Here is a 19,112-nt window from a genome sequence, read left to right as displayed (position 1 = left end):
ATAAAATATATATACAAATATAACATTCGTATAACATTTGTTTATACATATATAAACTCTTAAAAACTCTTGATCATAAGAAACCAATGCAAGAAACAAAAACGGGCCAAAAATTTAAATACACACTTCACCAAAGATATATAAATAGCAAATAAGCACAAAAACAGATGATCAACATCTTTAGCCATTAGAAAAATGCAAACTAAAACCACAATAATAACCACTTATACACCTATTAAAATGGATTTAAAAAAATCAAAAGAACTGAGAATTACCAAATGCTCACAAAGTTGGACAGCAACTGGAACTCTCATCATCAATGACAGAAATGCAAAATGACACAGTCATTTTGATAAAGAATTTGGTAATTTCCTTACCAAAGTTTACACTTATCCAATGACTCATCAGTCATATTTCTAGATAGCAAAAGCGTATGTTCATGCAAAATTCTGTACGTGAAGCTTTATTATATTATCATCAGAAAAACTGGAAACCACCCAAATGTCCATCAATAGCAAAAAAGATCAACAAATTTAATTTCATAAAATAAAATGCTTCTCGGCAATGCAAAAAAACTTTCGTCTAATATTCAAAATGACACAGATGATCTTAAAAAATATGCTGAGTTAAAAAGCCTAATGCAAAAGGGTACATGATAACATAAAACTCCATTTATGTGAAGTTCACGAATAGACAAAAATGATCTATTGTGATGGACATAAGAACAGTAGCTGCCAGAGGCAAGGGATGAGGGTAATTGATTTCAAAGGTGCATAAAGGTGATGAATATGTTCAGTATCTTGATCAGCATGATGATTACACAGGTATATATATTTGACAGAATTCACTGAGCTATACATTTAATAGTTGTGCACTTTATTGTTTATAAATTATACTCAATAAAATGCTGTTAGCTTTGTAAAAAGGCATCAGTATATCTATTTTATTAAGGTATTATTCTGTCATCTCTCCTTTTTTAAAAAAATATTACTTCCTTAAACCAAATTTAACTATTTATTTTCTTACCGGAAGCATGATGTTCCATTCTCTTTTATTTTATTTTTCTGAGTAGGAGATGCTTGAAGCGACAGAATTTTGTTTCCAGGCAGAGTAATTTGCTTTAGAATGGAAGCTATAAAAACAAAACAAGAAAAAAATAGAATACAAAAAAAGCAATCATGTCACATTAGGAAAAATCCAGGACAACAGTTTTTAATACATATAGAATAATCAAAGAAAATTCCAAGTTTCCCTAGAACTATGCTTAAATTCAAACATGACAATGAATTTATTCCCTGAATAAGAAATAATCGTATAAAATAAGAATCTTTACATTTCTTTTTAGATAGTCTATGGAATTAGCAGTATTACAAAAATATCATGAAGTAAAAGGCATCTGAAACATGTCAATAATACATTGCTTATATTGGTGTATTTTAAAAATACATAAAGCTCTACCTGACATTGGTAAGACGAATTTCCCAGTCTACCTGACTTGGCTAAGACTGATTTCCATACATATGTATGCATGTACATGCATACAAGTATGTATGTAGAGAAAGAACTACATTTTAAGAAGAAATATTCTATAGCAAATTTTATAAGTTAAATAAGTCCTTATTTACTAATAGATTGTTTTATCAAATTACAGAATACCATGAATAGCTGTTTTTTTTATTCCAAAACAACATATAACCCTAAAAAGTTTACATGTATGTAAAAAGAAATGTAATCATAGCTGGGCGCAGTGGCTCACGCCTGTAATCCCAGCACTTTGGGAGGCCAAGGTTGGTGCATCAACCACTTGAGATCAGGAGTTTGAGACCAGCTTGGCCAACCTGGTAAAACCCAGTCTCTACTAAAACTACAAAAATTAGCCAGCTGTGGTGGTGCACGCATGTAATCCCAGCTACTCAGGAGGCTGAGAACACGATAACTGATTAAACGCAGGAGGTGGAGGTTCACTGAGCTGAGATTGTGCCACTGTACTCCAACCTGGGCAACAGAGCAAGACTCTGTCAGGGGAGAGAAATCTAATCATTATCTTTCTGTTTTCTTTCAATAGGTGCCAACTTTAAAAGACCAAGCCTCTCTTCACTTAACATAACAACAAAAAAGTTATACAAAACCCCTCTACATTCTAACCCAGCACGATGGGACTAAGATGGACCAGCATCTACCTGGAGGAAACTGACTGGTAGGTATTATGGTATTCACTGGCATCGTCTTCTGTCCACATTTCTGAATGGTCAATGTTGAGGAATGTGAAAGTGTGGTCACTTGTTTTTCATTGCCTCCTGAAGGCTGCTGAACTACCTGAAACAATGAGAACTATCAATATAGTCGTTCAACTTAAGGCTTTAGAAAATGATAAGATTTCAGTTTTAAACAACAGTCTGTGTTCACCCAGCCATAAATATACCTTTATCTTAACATAACAAGAATGCCTACTTTAAATTTGTACGAAGCAAAATTATCTTCTTCAAAAGTAAAAAACATTACTATTTCACATACATTATTTTTAGAATGGAATTTAAAATTTTATTTCACCATGCTCAATTTAAATCTCTCTATAAATCTATTTCCAATTGTTAATTACAGTGAAAAATTTAAAGCATATATAAAAATAGGATAAAACAAAACCACCTATACCATTACCCAGCTTCAACAATGATTAATTCTTGATCAATCTTGTTTCCATCTACACCCCTACCCACTTCCCTGCCACCCTCAATTATTTTAAGGCAAATCTCAGATATATCGCTTTATCCATAAATATTTCAAAATACATCTTTAAAAGATAAGGACTTTTTATGTGCCATTTTAACAAAGTATTTTCTTTTTTTTTTTGAGACAGAATATTGCTCTGTCATGCAGGCTGTAGTGCAGTGGCACCATCTTGGCTTACTGCAAACCTCTGCCTCCCAGGTTCAAGTGATTCTCATGCCTCAGCCTCCTGAGTAGCTGGGATTACAGGCATGTGCCACCATGCCTGGCTAATTTTTGTATTTTTAGTAGAGACTAGGTTTCACTATGTTAGCCAGGCTGGTCTCGAACTCCTGACCTCAAGCGATCTGCCCACCTGTGCCTCCCAAAGTGCTGGGATTATAGGTGTAATCCCAGCGGGGATCACACAGGGCATGAGCCAGCGCACCTAGACTAAATTATTTTCTTAAACCATCACTTGAAAGCAGGAGGTGGAGGCTGCAGTGAGCCGAGATTGCACCACTGCACACCAGCCTGGGTGACAGAGTGAGACCCTGTCTCAAAAAAACAAGACAAAACAAAACAGGTAGAAAAACAGTCATCATGTATTTGAGCCAGCTATTGATGGTGAACTTAGACTCATATATGGCAAATATAAATGTGCCATGGTCTTGCCAAAAGACAGAGTTCTAAACAGAATTTTTGGAGTTCAATTTATTCAACTTATGTGTATTACTTTAAAAAAAGTAACAAGAAACACAATATGTCTTGGTAAGTAATCATACAACAACTAATGCCCCTAGAGAAGAAATATTAGTCAGAATAATTCAATTGCCTTTATTCTTTGAGAATAGACAAGAACTCTTTTAAAAATGATACATTTCAATGAAGCTGAGATCATATTTATGTACTGTAGTTCTAAGGATCAGGCTTAAATTATACAAAGTAATATACAGGTACCATTTTATGCATTCAGACTGAAACTCAAGAGAAACACTCCCAGCTTATTTTCTGGTTATCTGCTCTGTCCTCCTTGATGCTCCTCATTAGGTATTCCTGTCAGTATTTTAATTACAAAAGACAGTAATATTCAAAAATTGTTTACCAGTGTGAAAGTTGTCAGAATCAAAATGAAGTCACTTGTGTTTGAAAGAAAACAAAAAACAAAACTCTAACAAATAGAGCTAGGGAAGGAAGACTAAGAAGAGAGGGTTCTCATGCTTGTATGCCTAATCACAAAAACTATCCCAATAGACCGCCAAAACCACAACCTTGCACAAAAGCCACAGCAACGGTACACAAAAAATACTTCTGCAAGGACATCATCTGCTCAGCAACTGCCTATTTAAACCTGGTCTGGTGTCACCCTTGTTACTGAGCTTTGTAGTCAAGGATAATCATTTCAAAACAACTATGTAATTCTTCTCATTTTTCCTTTTAAAACCTGTCCTCCTTTACTCAGGAAGACTGCTTGAGGCCAGGATTTTGAGACCTGACTGGGCAATATAGCAAGACCCTGTCTCTAACCAAAATAAAAAGTTTTTAATTAGCCAGGCATGATGGTATGCACGTGTAGTCCTAGCTACTCAGGAGGCTGAGGAAGGAGGATTGCTTGAGCCCAGGAGATCAAGGCTGCAGTGAGCCACGATGGCACCACTGCATTCTAGGCTAGGCAACAAAAGGAAACCCTGAGTCTTTAAAAATTAAAAATAAAAAAAACCTTTGTCTTCCTTTATCTCCCTGAATACATGCAGTTTACTATGGTACCTGTATTCCAACTGCAATGCTCCATTCCCAATTACATATCCTATTCTTTTAAAGAACCTCTTTGTTATTTAGGCTGACACCAGTTAGTCTTCATATCATTTTTGATGGGGACATAAAAATATAACACAAAGTTTTGAGTTGGGACTTAACAACCTTTGATCCCCATCACTTCTCATCTTAATGACTCTAACACCTGGAACAATATATGTGTCTAGTCTAACAAAAATATGGGAGGCATACTCCTGAACATCTACTAGGAAAAACAAAATGAGTGATAATGTAAGAGAATTCATTAATGTTCTTTCAAAGAAAGTACCACATAAAACTACAGTACTAAGCAGATCACTTCAGCTCAGGAGTTCGAGACTAGCCTGGGCAACATGGCGAAACCCTGTCTCTACTAAAAACACAAGAAAATTAGCCAGGTGTGATGGCCTGCTCCTGCAGTCCCAGCTAGTCAGGAGGCTAAGGTAGCAAGATCATCTGAGCCCGGAAAGTCAAGACTGCAGTGAGCCATGATCATGCACTCTAACCTGGGTGACAGAAGTGAGACACTGTCTCAAAACACACACACACACACACACACACACACATTAAAAAGGAATTTTTAAATCTATGATTATTAAAAGAAATGTGTGTATTCTTCAGACCATATGGAGTTAGATGAACCCCAGATTTGATCCAGTGCAGTAATTCTTATATTTTAAATGACTATTTGCTATATTTCTTATAAGCTACAAGGAATATGTTATTTTATAGCAACATGAGTGTTTTTCTCCTCAGAACTAGGATTAATTGGACTATGGTTTATAATGGATTCACTGATGGTATTCCTTAATTAACTTTCAAACTCGAGTAATATTAATTTTCTAACTTAGTTTATTTGAAAGAATGCCCTAGTTCAATCCTCTCGATGGCATTACCATATAGAATGGTTTATGTTGTTTTGCTCCAGGTAAATCTGTTGTGAAATAAATTACAATCCATCTTCAGTGTCTGGCCACTCGGGCTCTTGCCACTTTAAATAGGTAGGTGTAAATACTAACATCAAATTTACTGGCTAAACTTGAAACAAAGGACAAACAAGAAAGTAGAATTCACAGGGAAAATTAAATTATTAAAAATGAAGGTAGGGTAGGAAGTAGAAAAAACCCTAAAATTTACCATCAGATTTTTTTGCATTATTTCTTTATTGAAATGATTTATAATGTATAACAAGTCAAACCTACAAACAAAAATGCTGTCAAGATATTATCATGAGACAGCTCCTGCTTCAGGACATTCCAGAAACCTAGAAGTTCTAAGAGCACCATACCCTAATGGAAAGATCATCTGGGTTCTAGTCTGAGATCCATTACTTGACTGTTTTTTGTTTTGTTTTGCTTTTGTTTTTTTTGAGACAGAGTTCCGCTGTTGTCACCCAGGCTGGAGTGCTGTGGCACGATCTCGGCTCACTGCAACCTCTGCCTCCCGGGTTCAAGCCGTTCTGCCCCACCCTCCCGAGTAGCTGGGATTACAAGTGCCCGCCACCACACTCGGCTAATTTTTGTATTTTTAGTAGAGACGGGGCTTCTCTACTAGTAGAGATATGTTGGGCAGGCTGGTCTCAAACTCCTGACTTCAGGTGATCTGCCCGCCTTGGCCTCCCAAAGTGCTGAGATTACAGGCATGAGCTGCCATGCCCGGCCACTTGACTGTTACTGGATGAGTTGGCTCAGAATTTCTGGATTCTTAGTTTTCTCCCAACCTTTTTATCATAAAATTATTTTAAAATCCATAGCACATAATGACATGCTTTTAAAACTATGTAGCTATAAAGTATTATTTCACCCTAGGGACCTATATGCTATAAAGATTAGCATTGATTCAAGAATCAATTATGACACATAAAGAGGATTTCAATTCTGTTCAGTACTACCAAAAAGAGGCCTTTCATTGGGGCAACTCTATTCCAGTGGTTCTCCAACCTGGCTGACCAGAACAATGTTTAAGAATCATTGCTTCTAAAAATGTTGTTTCATCTCTGAGATTAAATTCAGGCACCCAAGAGAAATCCTGCAAGGCAGTTACATTTCTCCATTTGAAAATGAGATGCAGAGTGGGAAGGGATGAGAAAAGATTAGTGCCCAGGAAATGACCATCACTCTGTCTGCTCAAGAGTTCAACTACTCTCCAATTCTGGTCACGGATCAACCCCTTTCGTTCTATGTCCAAAGCTGCCCTGTTGCCTCAGATGACAATCACTCAGATACTTCTTATTCTGATAACACAAACAAGGCTGGAAAGGCTACACAAGAAGCAGAATGAACCAAAACAGAGATTTAAAACACAGCCTCTAATGCAAAGCATTACAAAAGAGAAAAAGGACATTCACCAAAAGAACAGCAAGCTCTGTTATCATAGAAGATAGGGAAGAACTTTACTGAAAACATTATGATTTTTAATTAATGCACCGTGTAGCATCCCCCATGAGTTAACAATACTTTCCTAGTTTTTTGGTAAAACTTATCTTTTCTTAAATAAAGAAGAACATTCTAAACACAAATCGACAAACAGCTAAAATTTCCTTCTTTCACCCAAGAACCTCCCAACCTACTAAGTTGAGAAAAAAAACACAACAATCAGATAAAACAAAGGAATATTCTGCAGATATTCTGGGCACTTAAAACACTACAATATAATGAACAACCACAAAAAGCTAGAAAAGTATTCTAGATTAAATGAGCCAGGTACAGTGGCTCATGCCTGTAATACCAACACTTTGGGAGGTCGAAGTCGAGAGGATCACTTGAGGCCAAGAGTTTGAGACCAGCCTGGGCAACATGGCAAGACCCTCTCTCTACAAAAAAATGAAAGTTAAAAGACATTATTGGGACAATTACAGAAATACTGTACCAATATTAATTTCCTGTGTGTGACAACAGGTATGTTGTGGTTATGTTTTACAAAAAAAAAAAACCTTTTAGGAGATACATACACTGTGCATTGTCATAATTTTTGCAACCACTCTCAGATGGTTCAGTAAAGACTTATGTGTTTGCTGCTGGGTGTGGTGGCTCATGCCTGTCTGTAATCCCAGTGCTTTGGGAGGCCAAGGCAGGTGGATCACTTAAGGCCAGGAGTTCAAGACTAGCCTGGCCAACATGGAGAAACTCCATCTCTAACAAAAATACAAAAATTAGCCAGCGTGGTGGTGCACACCAGTAATCCCAGCTACTCAGGAGGATGAGGCATGAGAATTGCCTGAACCTGGGAGGCGAAGGTTACAGTGAGCCAAGATTGTGCCACTGCCACTGCACTCTAGCCTGGGCAACAGAGTGAGACTCTCTCTATCTTAAACCAACAAACAAACAAACAAAGACTTACATGTGTGTTTATAGGTGTGAGTAGAAAGAGGAAAACAAAGCAAATAAGGTAAAAAAAAAAAAAAATTTAATTGGTCAAACCTGTAAACAGTATGCAGCCTTGCCAGTTTTTTTACTAGTCTTACCAGTTTTCCGAATGTTCAAAATTTTCAAAATAAATAACTGAGGAAGAAAGAAAATGTTACTCACTAGTTGCTTGACTTGAACTGCCTGTGGAATCCCAGCTGGTTGTGGAAGGACAGGGCCTGGCTGGGCAAGTTTGATTTGAACTGGAGTCCCAATAACAGGCTTGTCAGATGTGGTCCCAGCAGAAGTAACAACAGGTTTCACAGATGGAAGACAAATAGCTGCACCTAAAGTTTCTCCAAAAGTTACTGCTGGAAGGGACAGTGTTACTGCTGTTCCAGAGACAACTGGCTTTTCAGGTTGCAGTGAGACTGTGGTCACTGTGTTTGGTACAGATGTCACAAGTGGTTTTGAAGTCTGAAGCAAAACAGTTCCAGCTGTAGTTCCTCCTGTTGCAGCAGCTGGGCCCACAGAATGAAGTGTCACAACTCCAGCTTTTGCTCCCACTGGACCAGCAAGTGGGTTCAAAGCTTGCACTGACACAGTTCTGGGTGCTGTTGCTCCAGAAACAATAAAGGACTTTTCAGACTGGCTTGAGGACACTGTTGTTGTCACCACAGGAGAAGTTGTTACTGTTGTAGTACAGGTAGCAATGACGATCTCACTAGAGGTCTGCTGAACACATTGCTGGATGAAGCTCTGGGAGTTAGGCAGAAGTTGTCGTAAGGCAACCACGCTTTTCTGGAAATGTAGAGGAATGGAAAAAAACACTGCTAAGAAATCAGCTACTTGTAAAACAAAATGTGGTATTTCATACCTTTACAACTCAAAACCAATCAAAAGTGTATCAAGTATTTCAGTTGAAGACAGTTGGTATCACTTACTTATATCCTGTCAATATCCAGGATACAATCAATTTGAAGCTCAAAAGTGCTTGTTTCCCAATATGAAATTACTATATCTCAGTATCAAACTTATTTGTATTCCCTCAATATCAATTTGGTACAACATGTATGATACTTTTCTATAATCATCTAAACCCTATAATAGACCATTAATAACTTCAGCATTTGTAAGTTTATTTAAACCACAGCAGAATCTAGGTCTGTTCATTAAGTAACTTTCAAACTTTGGATAGAAATAGGTGCAGTGGCTCATGCCTGTAATCCCAGCACTCTGGGAGTCCAAAGCAAGCAATCACTTGAGGCCAGGAGTTTGAGATCAGCCTAGGCAACATGGCAAAACCCCATCTATACAAAATATACAAAAATTAGTCAGGCATGGTGGGCACACACCTGTAGTCCCAGCTACTTGGGAGGTAGAGGTTGCAGTGAGCTGAGATCATGCCACTGCACTCCAGACTGGGTGGCAGAGTAAAACCCTATCTCAAAAAAAAAAAAAAATAGGAAAGGAAGAAATAGTCTTTAAAAGCCTAGGCAACATGGTAAAACCCTGTCTCTACAAAAAACACAAAAACTAGCAGGGCATAGTGGTGCGTGCTTGTAGTCCCAGCTGCCGCAGGGGCTGAGGCGGGAGGATCACTTGGGCCCGGGAGGTTGAAGTTGCAGAGAGCTGTGATCACATGACTACACCCCAGCCTGGGTGACACAGCAAAACCTCATCTCAAAAAAAAATTTTTTTTAATAAAAACAAAGAAATATCTTTAAATCAAAACAAAATTAAATACAAAGTGAATTTTATGATCTGAAAGAATTGAGCTAGCATTTTTTTTTTTTTTTTTTTTTTGAGACGGAGTCTCACTCTGTTGTCCAGGCTGGAGTGCAGTGGTGCGATCTCAGCTCTCTGCAACCTCTGCCTCCCAAGTTCAAGCGATTCTCCAGCCTCCTGAGTAGCGGGGACTACAGGCACATGCCACCACTGGCTAATTTTTGTATTTTTTAGTAGAGACAACCATGTTGGTCAGGCTGGTCTCCATCTCCTCGCCTCAGGTGATTCGCCAACCTCCCAAAGTGCTGGGATTACAGGTGTGAGTCACTACACCCAGCCAAGCACACTTTCTGACTGTCAGCATCTATCTTTGTATCCTACTTAAAGAGTAAAGGCAGTTCAAACTAAAAACTAGTAGGTTCTGCCTTTTCATCCCTGGAGTTTTCATTTGTTTAGCCAACAGAGATGGAAAGCTAGGGCTCTTGTGTCAAACAGCCAAGTTGTGAATGCAAAGGAAAAGTTCTTAAAGGAACTTCAAAGGGCTACTCCACATGACACATAAATGGTAAGAAAACAAAACAGCCTTATTGGTGACATGGAAAGTTTGAGTGGTATGGACAAAAGATCAAACCAGCCACAGCATTCCCTTAAGCAAAAGTCTAAACCAGAGTATAGCACTAACTCTTCAATTCTATGAAGGCTGAAAAATGAGGAAGCTACAGAAGAAAAGTATGAAGTTAGGAGAGGCTGGCTCATGAGGTTTAAGGAAAGAAGCTCTCTTGATAACTAACATAAAAGTGCAAGGTAAAGCTGCAAGTACTGATGCAGAAACTGCAGCATATCATACAGAAGATCTAGCTAAGATTTTTTTTTTTGAGACGGAGTCTCGCTCTTGTCACCCAGGCTACAGTGCAATGGCACGATCTTGGCTCACTGTAACCTCTGTCTTCCGGGTTCAAGCAATTCTCCTGCCTCGGCCTCCCAAGTAGGTGGGACTATAGGCATGCGCTACCATGCCCAGCTAATTTTTTAACTTTTTTCAGTAGAGTCAGGGTTTCTCCATGTTGGCCAGGCTGGTCTCAAACTCCTAACTTCAGGTGATCTGCCCACCTCGGCCTCCTAAAGTGCTTGGATTACAGGCGTGAGCCACCACGCCTGGCCAACAACAGATTTCCAATGGAGACAAAAACAACCTTCTATTGAAGGAAGCTAGGTCTTTCATAGCTTTTTGCTGAGGAAAAGTCAATGCATGGCTTCAAGGCTTCAAAGGACAGACTGACTTTCTTGTTAGGGGCTAATGTAGCTGGTGACTTCAAGTGGAAGCCAATGCTCATTTACTATTCCAAAAATCCTAGGACTCTTAAGAATTATGCTAAATCTACTCTGCCTGTGCTCTATCAATGAACAAAGCATGGATGACAGCACATCTATCCACAGCATGGTTTACTGAATATTTTAAGCCCACTGTTGAGAACTACTGCTCAGGTGGGGGAGGGAGGATTCTTTTCAAAATATTACCACGCATTGACAATACACCTCGTCACCCGAAAATTCTGATGGAGATGTACAAGGAGATCAATATTGGTTTCCTGTCTGCTAACACATCCATTCTGCAGTCCACATACATCAAGGAGTAATTTTTACTTTCAAGTATTATTTAAGAAATAGATTTTGTAAGACTACAGCTGCCACAGACAGTGATTCCTCTGATCAATTTGGGGGCAAAGTCAACTGAAAACTTTCTGGAAAAGATTCACCATTCTAGATGCCATTAAGCATATTTGTGAGTCATGGCAGGAGATCAAAATATCAACACTAACAGGAGTTTATAAGAAGTGGATCCCCACCCTCATGGATGACTTTGAGGGGTTCAGAACTTCAGTGGAGGAAGTCACTGCAGATGTGGCAGAAACAGCAAGAGAACCACAGTTAGAAGTGGAACCTGAAGACGTGACCGAATTGCTGCAATCTCATGATAAAACTGGAAGAGATGAGGAGTTGCTTCTTATAGATGAGCAAAGAAAGTGGTTTCTTGAAATGGAAGCTATTCCTGGTCAAATGTTATAAATGTTGTTAGGATGGTAACAAAGGATTTAGAATATGACAACAACTTAGTTAATAAAGCAATGGCAGGGTATGAGAGAATTGACTCCAATTTTGAAAGAAGTTCTGCTGTGTGTGAAATGCTATCAGACAGCACTGCATGCTACAGAGAAATCTTTTGTGAAGGGAAGAATCAACTGATGACACAAATTGCATTGCTGTCTTAATTTAAGACATTGCCACAGCTGGGTGTGACCACCTTCAGTGACCACCACCTTGACCAGTCAGAAGCCATCAACATTGAGGTACGACTCTTTACCATCAAAATATTATAACTTGCTGAAGGTTCAGATGATTGTCAGCACTTTTTAGCAATAAAGTATTTTTTAATTCACCTATGTAATTGTTTTTTCAAATATAATGCTATTATAAACCTAATAAAGCATACCATAAAAAGTTTTATATGCATTTGGAAACCAAAAATTTTATATGACTCACTTTATTGTGATACTAGCTTTCCTATGGTGGTCTGAAACCAAACCTGCAACATCTCTGCGGTATGTCTGTATATTCTTATACAAGCATTAAACAATATAATCATGAACTTATGTTCATGAATAAAATGTTACTACTCTTTTTTCAAAGTGTTCAAATTAAAAGAATACTATGAATATGCTTTACAGCTTACAAAAACACTTACCAAAAAAAAAAACAAAACTCAGGTTTCTCCCACACTGTTAGTATCTCCATATTCAACTGCTGTCATATTGAAATAGTCCAGTTTTTAATTATTTTAGAGTAATCTAATCCAAATTATTTCTTCTAAGTGAAACATAACTCTACCTTAAGAAAAGGAACCAGGTGAGGCTGAGGTGAAGACTTGAGTTCAATATACAGTTTCCTAGTAAATTCTTCTGCTTCGATTTTTGCATCCTGAGGGATGGGAGAAACAGAAACAATTTTAAGTCTACAAATATTTTAAAAGAGACAAAGTATATAATTCATGATTGTAGATATAGCAAACTTTTCACAAATGATAAAGTCAATTAAATATAGGCTTTTTTTCATGCCAGCTATGAAATGTGTAAGCATAAATGATAGAGATGTTTATTCACAGAGAATACAATGAAGGGGTGATTTTTTTTTCTTTTAAAGATCCCAGGAAGCAAAGAGAAGAGCTGACAGGCTGATTAATACTACATTATTACAATCTGTTAAGAACAATTAAGAAGTGAGGCACAGGTGTCTTAAATTTCTTAGGGTAGGGAACAGGAAGTTATTCAGTTTGGAGACCTTGGTGTTTAAGTTCTCTAAAACAATTTGGAAATTAATCTGCTAGCTTGCTGCTGTTCTTTGCACACACAACATTTCCAGAATTAGTAGAAGTATTTCCAAAATACCTTGATGCCAGTGATGTGTAAGATGTAGCTGAGTGAATTATCTTATTCTTTTCAAATGTATAAAATATAGTTTTTAAAATTTTGCCTACTAGGACATATTTTATACTTAATAAAGATTGTAGTTGTGTGGTGACAGAGAACAACTGGTTTTTTCTTCATAAAGTCATGGAAGGAGCATTCAAGGAAAGGTAACTATGACCTTAGATTTAAAAAAAAAAAAAAATCAGCTTTTATTTTAGAATCAGGAGGTACAAGTTTGGGGTACAAGTAGTGTACCAGGTACACTCGTCACCCAGGTAGTGAGCACAGTTATCTGGGAGGTAGTTTTTCAGCCCTCACGCCCCCTCACTCCCACTTTCTAGTAGTTCTCAGTGTCTGTTGTTCCCATCTTTATGTCCATGTGTACTTAATGTTTAGCTCCCACTTATAAGTGAGAACATGTAGTATCTGGTTTTCTATTCCTGCATTAATTTGCTTGTATAATGGCCATTTATGTTGCTACAAAAGACATGATCTTGTTTTTTTATGGCTGTGTAGTATTCCATGGTGTATATGTACCACTTTTTATTTATCCATCCCACTGTCAATGAACACCTCTGCTGATTCCATGTCTTGGCTGTTCTGAGTAGTGCTGCAATAAACATACAAGGGCGTATGTCTTTTTTATAGCATGATTTATTTTCCTTTGGAGTATATACCCAGTAATGGCATTGCTGGGTCAAATGGTAGTTCTATTTTTAGTTCTTTAAGAAATCTTCAAACTGTTTTCACCAATGGCCAAATTAATTTACATTCCCACCAACAGCGTATAAGTGTTCGCTTTTCTCCACAGCCCCACCAGCACGGTTTTTCACTTCTTAGTAACAGCCATTTTGCCTAGCATGAGATGGTATCTCACGGTGGTTCTGATTTGCATTTCTCTGATGATTAGTGATGATGAGCATCTTTTCATGTTTGTTGGGCTTGTATGTCTTCTTTTCAGAAGTGTCTGTTCATGTCCTTTACCCATTTTTTAATGGGGTATTTTTTTCTTGTTGATTTTTGTTTAAGTTCCTGATTTTTTCTGTATATTAGACCTTTGTCAGATATATAGTTCACAAATATTTTCTTCCATTCTGTAGGTGGTCTGTTTACTATGTTGATGGTATCTTCTGCTGTGCAGAAGCTCTTAGTTTAGTTAGGTTCCACTTGTCATTTTTTGTTTTTGTTGCAACTTCTTTTGGAGAGTTAGCCACAAATCCTTTGCCAAGGCCAATGTCAGGAAGGGTATTTCCTGGGTTTTCTTCTAGGACTTTTACAATTTGAGGTCTTATATTTAAATATTTAATCCATCTCAAGTTAATTTTTATATATGGTGAAAAGTAGGGGTCCAGTTTCATTCTTCTGCACATAGATAACCAGTTATCCCAGCACCATTTGAAGAATCAGTCCTTTTCCCACTACTTTTTTTTTTTTAGATGGAGTCTCACTGTGTCACCTAGGCTGTAATGCAGTGGCATGATCTTGGCCCACTGCAACCTCCCCCTCCTGGGTTCAGGCAATTCCCCTGCCTCGGCCTCCTGAGTAGCAGGGACTATAGGCATATGCCACCAGACCCAGCTTATTTTTATATTTTTTTAGTAGAGATGGGGTTTCGCCATGTTGGCCATACTGGTCTCAACCTCCTGACCGCAAGTGATCCACCTGCCTCAGCCTCCCAAAGTGCTGGGATTATAATAGGCATGAGCCACTGTGGCCAGGCCCCGTCACTTATTTTTGTCGACACTGTCAAAGATTATATAGTTGTAGGTGTGCAGCTTTATTTCTGGGTTCTCTATTCTGTTCAATTGGTCTATGTGTCTATTTTTGTATCAGTGCCGTGCTGTTTGGGTCACTGTAGCCTTACAGTATAGTTTGAAGTCAGGTAATGTGATGCCACTTGGCTTTGTTCTTTTTGCTTAGAACTGTTTTGGCTATTCAGGCTCTTTTTCAGTCCTATATGAATTTTAAAATAGTTTTCTCTAATTCTGTGAAAAATGACATTTGTAGTTTGACAGGAATAACACTGAATCTGTAAATTGCTTTGGGCAGTATGGCTATTTTAATGATATCAATTCTTTCAATCCATAAGCATGAATTTTCAGCAGTGTTTTGTATTTCTCCTTGTAGAGATCTTTCACCTCCTTGGTTAGCTGTATTCCCAGGTACTTCATTTTTGTGTGTGTGGTTATTGTAAATGGGACTGTGCTCTTGATTTGGCTCTTAGCTAGAATGTTTTTGGTGTATAGAAATGCTACTGATTTTTGAACACTGATTTTATACCCTGAAACTTTACTAAAGTCGTTTATCAGTTCTAGAAGCCTTTTGGCAGAGTCTTTAGGATTTTCTAGGCATAGAATCATATCATCAGTGAAGATAGAGTTTTACTCCTTTTTTTCCTATTTGGAGGCCTTTTATTTCTTTCTCTTGCCTGACTGCTCTGGCTAGAACTTCCAGTATTATGTTAAATAGGAATGGTGAGACCTTGTTTTGTTCCAATTCTCAAGGGAAATGGTTCAAGCTTTTGCCCATTCAGTATGATATTGGCTATGGATCTGCAAGACCATTTTCAGAATGACACTGTAAATCCATAACAGCAGTTCCAAAGAACTGAGGAACCTTTACACAATGCTTACACTATTAAGCATTTCAGGAGTATGTGTGGTCTACATTATTTTCCATTAATACTAATATCTTGGAGAGAAAGCCTTTTTCACTAAGCTAATATTTGCACAGATGGTGCAAAGGCAACAATGGGTTAAACTACTGGTAAGAAAGGCAATGGCAAAGTGAAACAGCCATCATCACATTCTACAGTGCTATGTGCTTGGAGAAAAAAAAAAAAAAGAAGAAGAAGGTCAAGCACAGTGGCTCACACCTGTAATCCCAGTACTTTGGAGGGCCAAGGGTGCAGGATCACTTGAGGCCAGGAGTTGGGAGACTAGCCTGGGCAACACAGTGAGACCTTGTCACTACAAAAAAAAAAATTTTTTTAATTAGCTGGGCATGATGGCACACACCTCTGGTCCTAGCTTTTGGAGGGTGAAGTGGAAGGAGCCCTTGAGCCCTAAGTTTGAGGCTGCAGTGAGCTAGTATCATGCCACTGCACTCCAGCCTGAGCAACAGAGCAAGACTCTTACTCTAAAAAATAAAAAATAAAAAAAATAGAGCCAATTTCGCTTTGAAACATCCTTGGATGAAGCAGTAAAAATTAACTTTACTAAATCTCAACTCTGCAGTAGAAACCTCTTTAATTTGGTATAACAAAATAGAAACCATACATAAAGCATTTCTGTTGCAGATCAAAGTAAGAGAATCTAGGAAAAGTACTGTAATTGAGTCGCTAGCTAAACTAGCCACTTTTTTCCATTTTTACTGAAAAGAATGGCAAAGCAATTGTGGTTATTCAGACTTGGGTATTTGTTAGATATTTTCTCAAGAACAAACTAAACCTCTAATAGTGAGGAAAACAATTGACAGTATTTGTTGCTAATGATAAAAATTAAAGCTCTCAAGCCAAAATTACAATTTTGAAAAATGTATAACAACTATTCTGAGCTTGATAGCTTCCTGGTATAAGAATTTTCTAATAAGGTTGGTGAATTTAATGAGCATGTTATTTTGATATCTTAAATAATAAATCTGAAAACATCTGAAAGATCTGCATAACTCAGTGAACCAGTATTTCTCCCAATGAATGATGAATGTTATTGCAAAAATCATACGTGGGTAAAAGACCCATTCAGGGTACAAGACAAACCAGTAGACTCTAAAGACTATCCACCATGATCTGGAGAAAAGCTATTTTAGTAAGATAATCACTATTCCAACCACCTCTCTTCACAAGACCAGATATTCTCCAAATACTTCCAAAAAAATAACATCACAAAACAGACTAAATGCAGAAGAACATATGAGAATCCAGCTGTTTTCCATTAGGTCAGTCACTAAGGAGATTTGCAAAATTGGTACAGCAATGCCACTCTTGTCATTCAATTTTGTTGTTGTTTTGGAAACTCGGTTTTCACTTAAATGTTAGTTATGTTAACAATGGATTTACTGTTATTTTTTAATAAACAAGCTGGGCACGGTGGCTCACGTCTGTAATCCTAGCACTTTGCCAGGCCAAGGTGGGACAATTACTTGAGCTCAGGAGTTTGAGATCAGCCTGGGCAACACAGCAAGACCCTGTCTCTACAAAAAAATTTTAAAAATGAGCCAGGAGTGGTGGCACATGTCAGTGGTCCCAGTTACCTGGGAGGTTGAGGTGGTAGGATTGCTTGATCCCAGGAGGGTCAGGACAGCAGGACAGCAGGGAGCCTTGTTCATGCCACTGCACTCCAGCCTGGGTGACAGAGTAAGACCCTACCTCAAAAAAAAATTTTTTTTTTTTTAAAATGTTAAACATTTTTCAGTTTTAATGTTAACCCCATAAAAATAAAATGCCTTGGGGAGTCCTCAAGTTTTCAGAATATAAAGGTATCCTGAAACCAAATTATTTTAGAACTGCTGTTTAGTCGTTCTAAAGTAAACAGATCTTAAAACTAGAGGCAATATTTGATTAATTCCTAACTGCTCCTATCTGTCCATAAAATTCACCCATGTTTAGTGGTTAAAAAGTCTTTAATATTTTGTGGGATATGTGTTCCTTTCCATCACGTCTCTTCATCTAGAGTATTCCATTTCAGAGAAACAAGTCATCATATCCCCTTTCAAAACTAGCATACCTTGAAAAGGGAAGATCAAAAGCTCAATGTTTACTTTTAAAAAGACACCCAGGCCGGGCGCGGTGGCTCAAGCCTGTAATCCCAGCACTTTGGGAGGCCGAGACGGGCGGATCACGAGGTCAGGAGATGGAGACCATCCTGGCTAACACGGTGAAACCCCGTCTCTACTAAAAAAATACAAAAAAACTAGCCGGGCGAGGTGGCGGGCGCCTGTAGTCCCAGCTACTCGGGAGGCTGAGGCAGGAGAATGGCGTAAACCCCGGAGGCGGAGCTTGCAGTGAACTGAGATCCGGCCACTGCACTCCAGCCTGGGTGACAGAGTGAGACTCCGTCTCAAAAAAAAAAAAAAAGACACCCAAAAGTTGAATTAAAAATTTGTTAGTATGACATATTTTAGACATCCGAAATAAAAACATCTTCCCAAATGAAAAACTAACCATTTCAAGTGTGCTTTATTTCTAACATCTTACAGGCAGCATTAAAAACAGTAGTAAAGAAGGTATTTTAATATTTATAAACTATGCTTGTTTTTGCTGTATGATAATTGAAATATACACATTTTCTACTGGGGAAAAAAGGACAATTTTTATGTGAAAAATATAATTCTAATTACGTGGTGAGAGAAATTGTATATTATAGTAGTTCAAAAAATCCAAATCCATTTGTCTGTTACATCCTCAGCATGCCTTAAGCATATAATATGAAATATTTGCTAACTTCCACCTTCACTCTTTTTAGTGTACCTATATATTTTACCTGAAAGAGGACGTAAGAAACCAAAGGCATATAATTTGGTGGCTAAAAGACATAGCACCTTGGCACTCATAAAAATATCAATGATCAGCATGTTTAACATTCTCATCTGTAAGATGAGAATCTTATAGATAAGGAAAATGAGGCCTAAGAGCATTAACTAACTTTTGTGGTCCCAAAGCTTCGTGTCTATCTGGACATATGAGAACTGAATTTCATTATCTATTGATAGCCTGGCTTTTTGAGATTTCATAATTCTTTTCTTTTTTTTTTGGAGACAGAGTCTTGCTCTGCTGCCCAGGCTAGGGTGCAGTAGTGCAATCTCAGCTTACTGCAACCTCTGCCTCCCAGGTTCAAGCGATTCTCCTGCCTCAGCCTCCCAAGTAGCTGGGATTACAGGCACGTGCCACCACACCTGGCTAATTTTTGTATTTTTAGTAGGGACAGGGTTTTACCATATTGGCCAGGCTGGTCTCGAACCCCTGACCTCAGGTGATCCACCCTCCTCAGCCTCCCAAAGTGCTGGTATTACAGGTGTGAGCCACCGCGCCCAGCCACCGGTTTTTTTTTTAGAAGGCCAATTCCTGGCTTGAAGCTTT

The 19,112-nt window shown here is 38.1% G+C and overlaps 1 protein-coding gene across 2 annotated transcripts in view; it reads right to left on the bottom strand.

The window, feature by feature from the left end:
- TAF4B (TAF4b RNA polymerase II, TATA box binding protein (TBP)-associated factor, 105kDa) overlaps positions 1–19,112 on the bottom strand; it is a 167,331-nt gene that overhangs the window by 99,715 nt on the left and 48,504 nt on the right. The window contains exons 6-9 of one of the 2 annotated variants that reach the window (XM_011939288.1): positions 12,459–12,548; positions 8,028–8,645; positions 2,181–2,331; positions 1,027–1,132 (exon numbers count right to left, since the gene is read on the bottom strand). In XM_011939288.1, coding sequence (XP_011794678.1) covers positions 1,027–1,132; positions 2,181–2,331; positions 8,028–8,645; positions 12,459–12,548 — 965 coding nt within the window. The remainder of the gene's footprint in view (positions 1–1,026; positions 1,133–2,180; positions 2,332–8,027; positions 8,646–12,458; positions 12,549–19,112) is intronic. The other variant, XM_011939289.1, reaches the window with a different exon arrangement.

The sequence above is a fragment of the Colobus angolensis genome, unplaced genomic scaffold, assembly GCF_000951035.1.
Source record: "Colobus angolensis palliatus isolate OR3802 unplaced genomic scaffold, Cang.pa_1.0 Scaffold18, whole genome shotgun sequence".
In the NCBI taxonomy this organism is placed as follows: domain Eukaryota; kingdom Metazoa; phylum Chordata; class Mammalia; order Primates; family Cercopithecidae; genus Colobus; species Colobus angolensis.
This window is presented reverse-complemented; position numbering and strand designations above follow the sequence as displayed.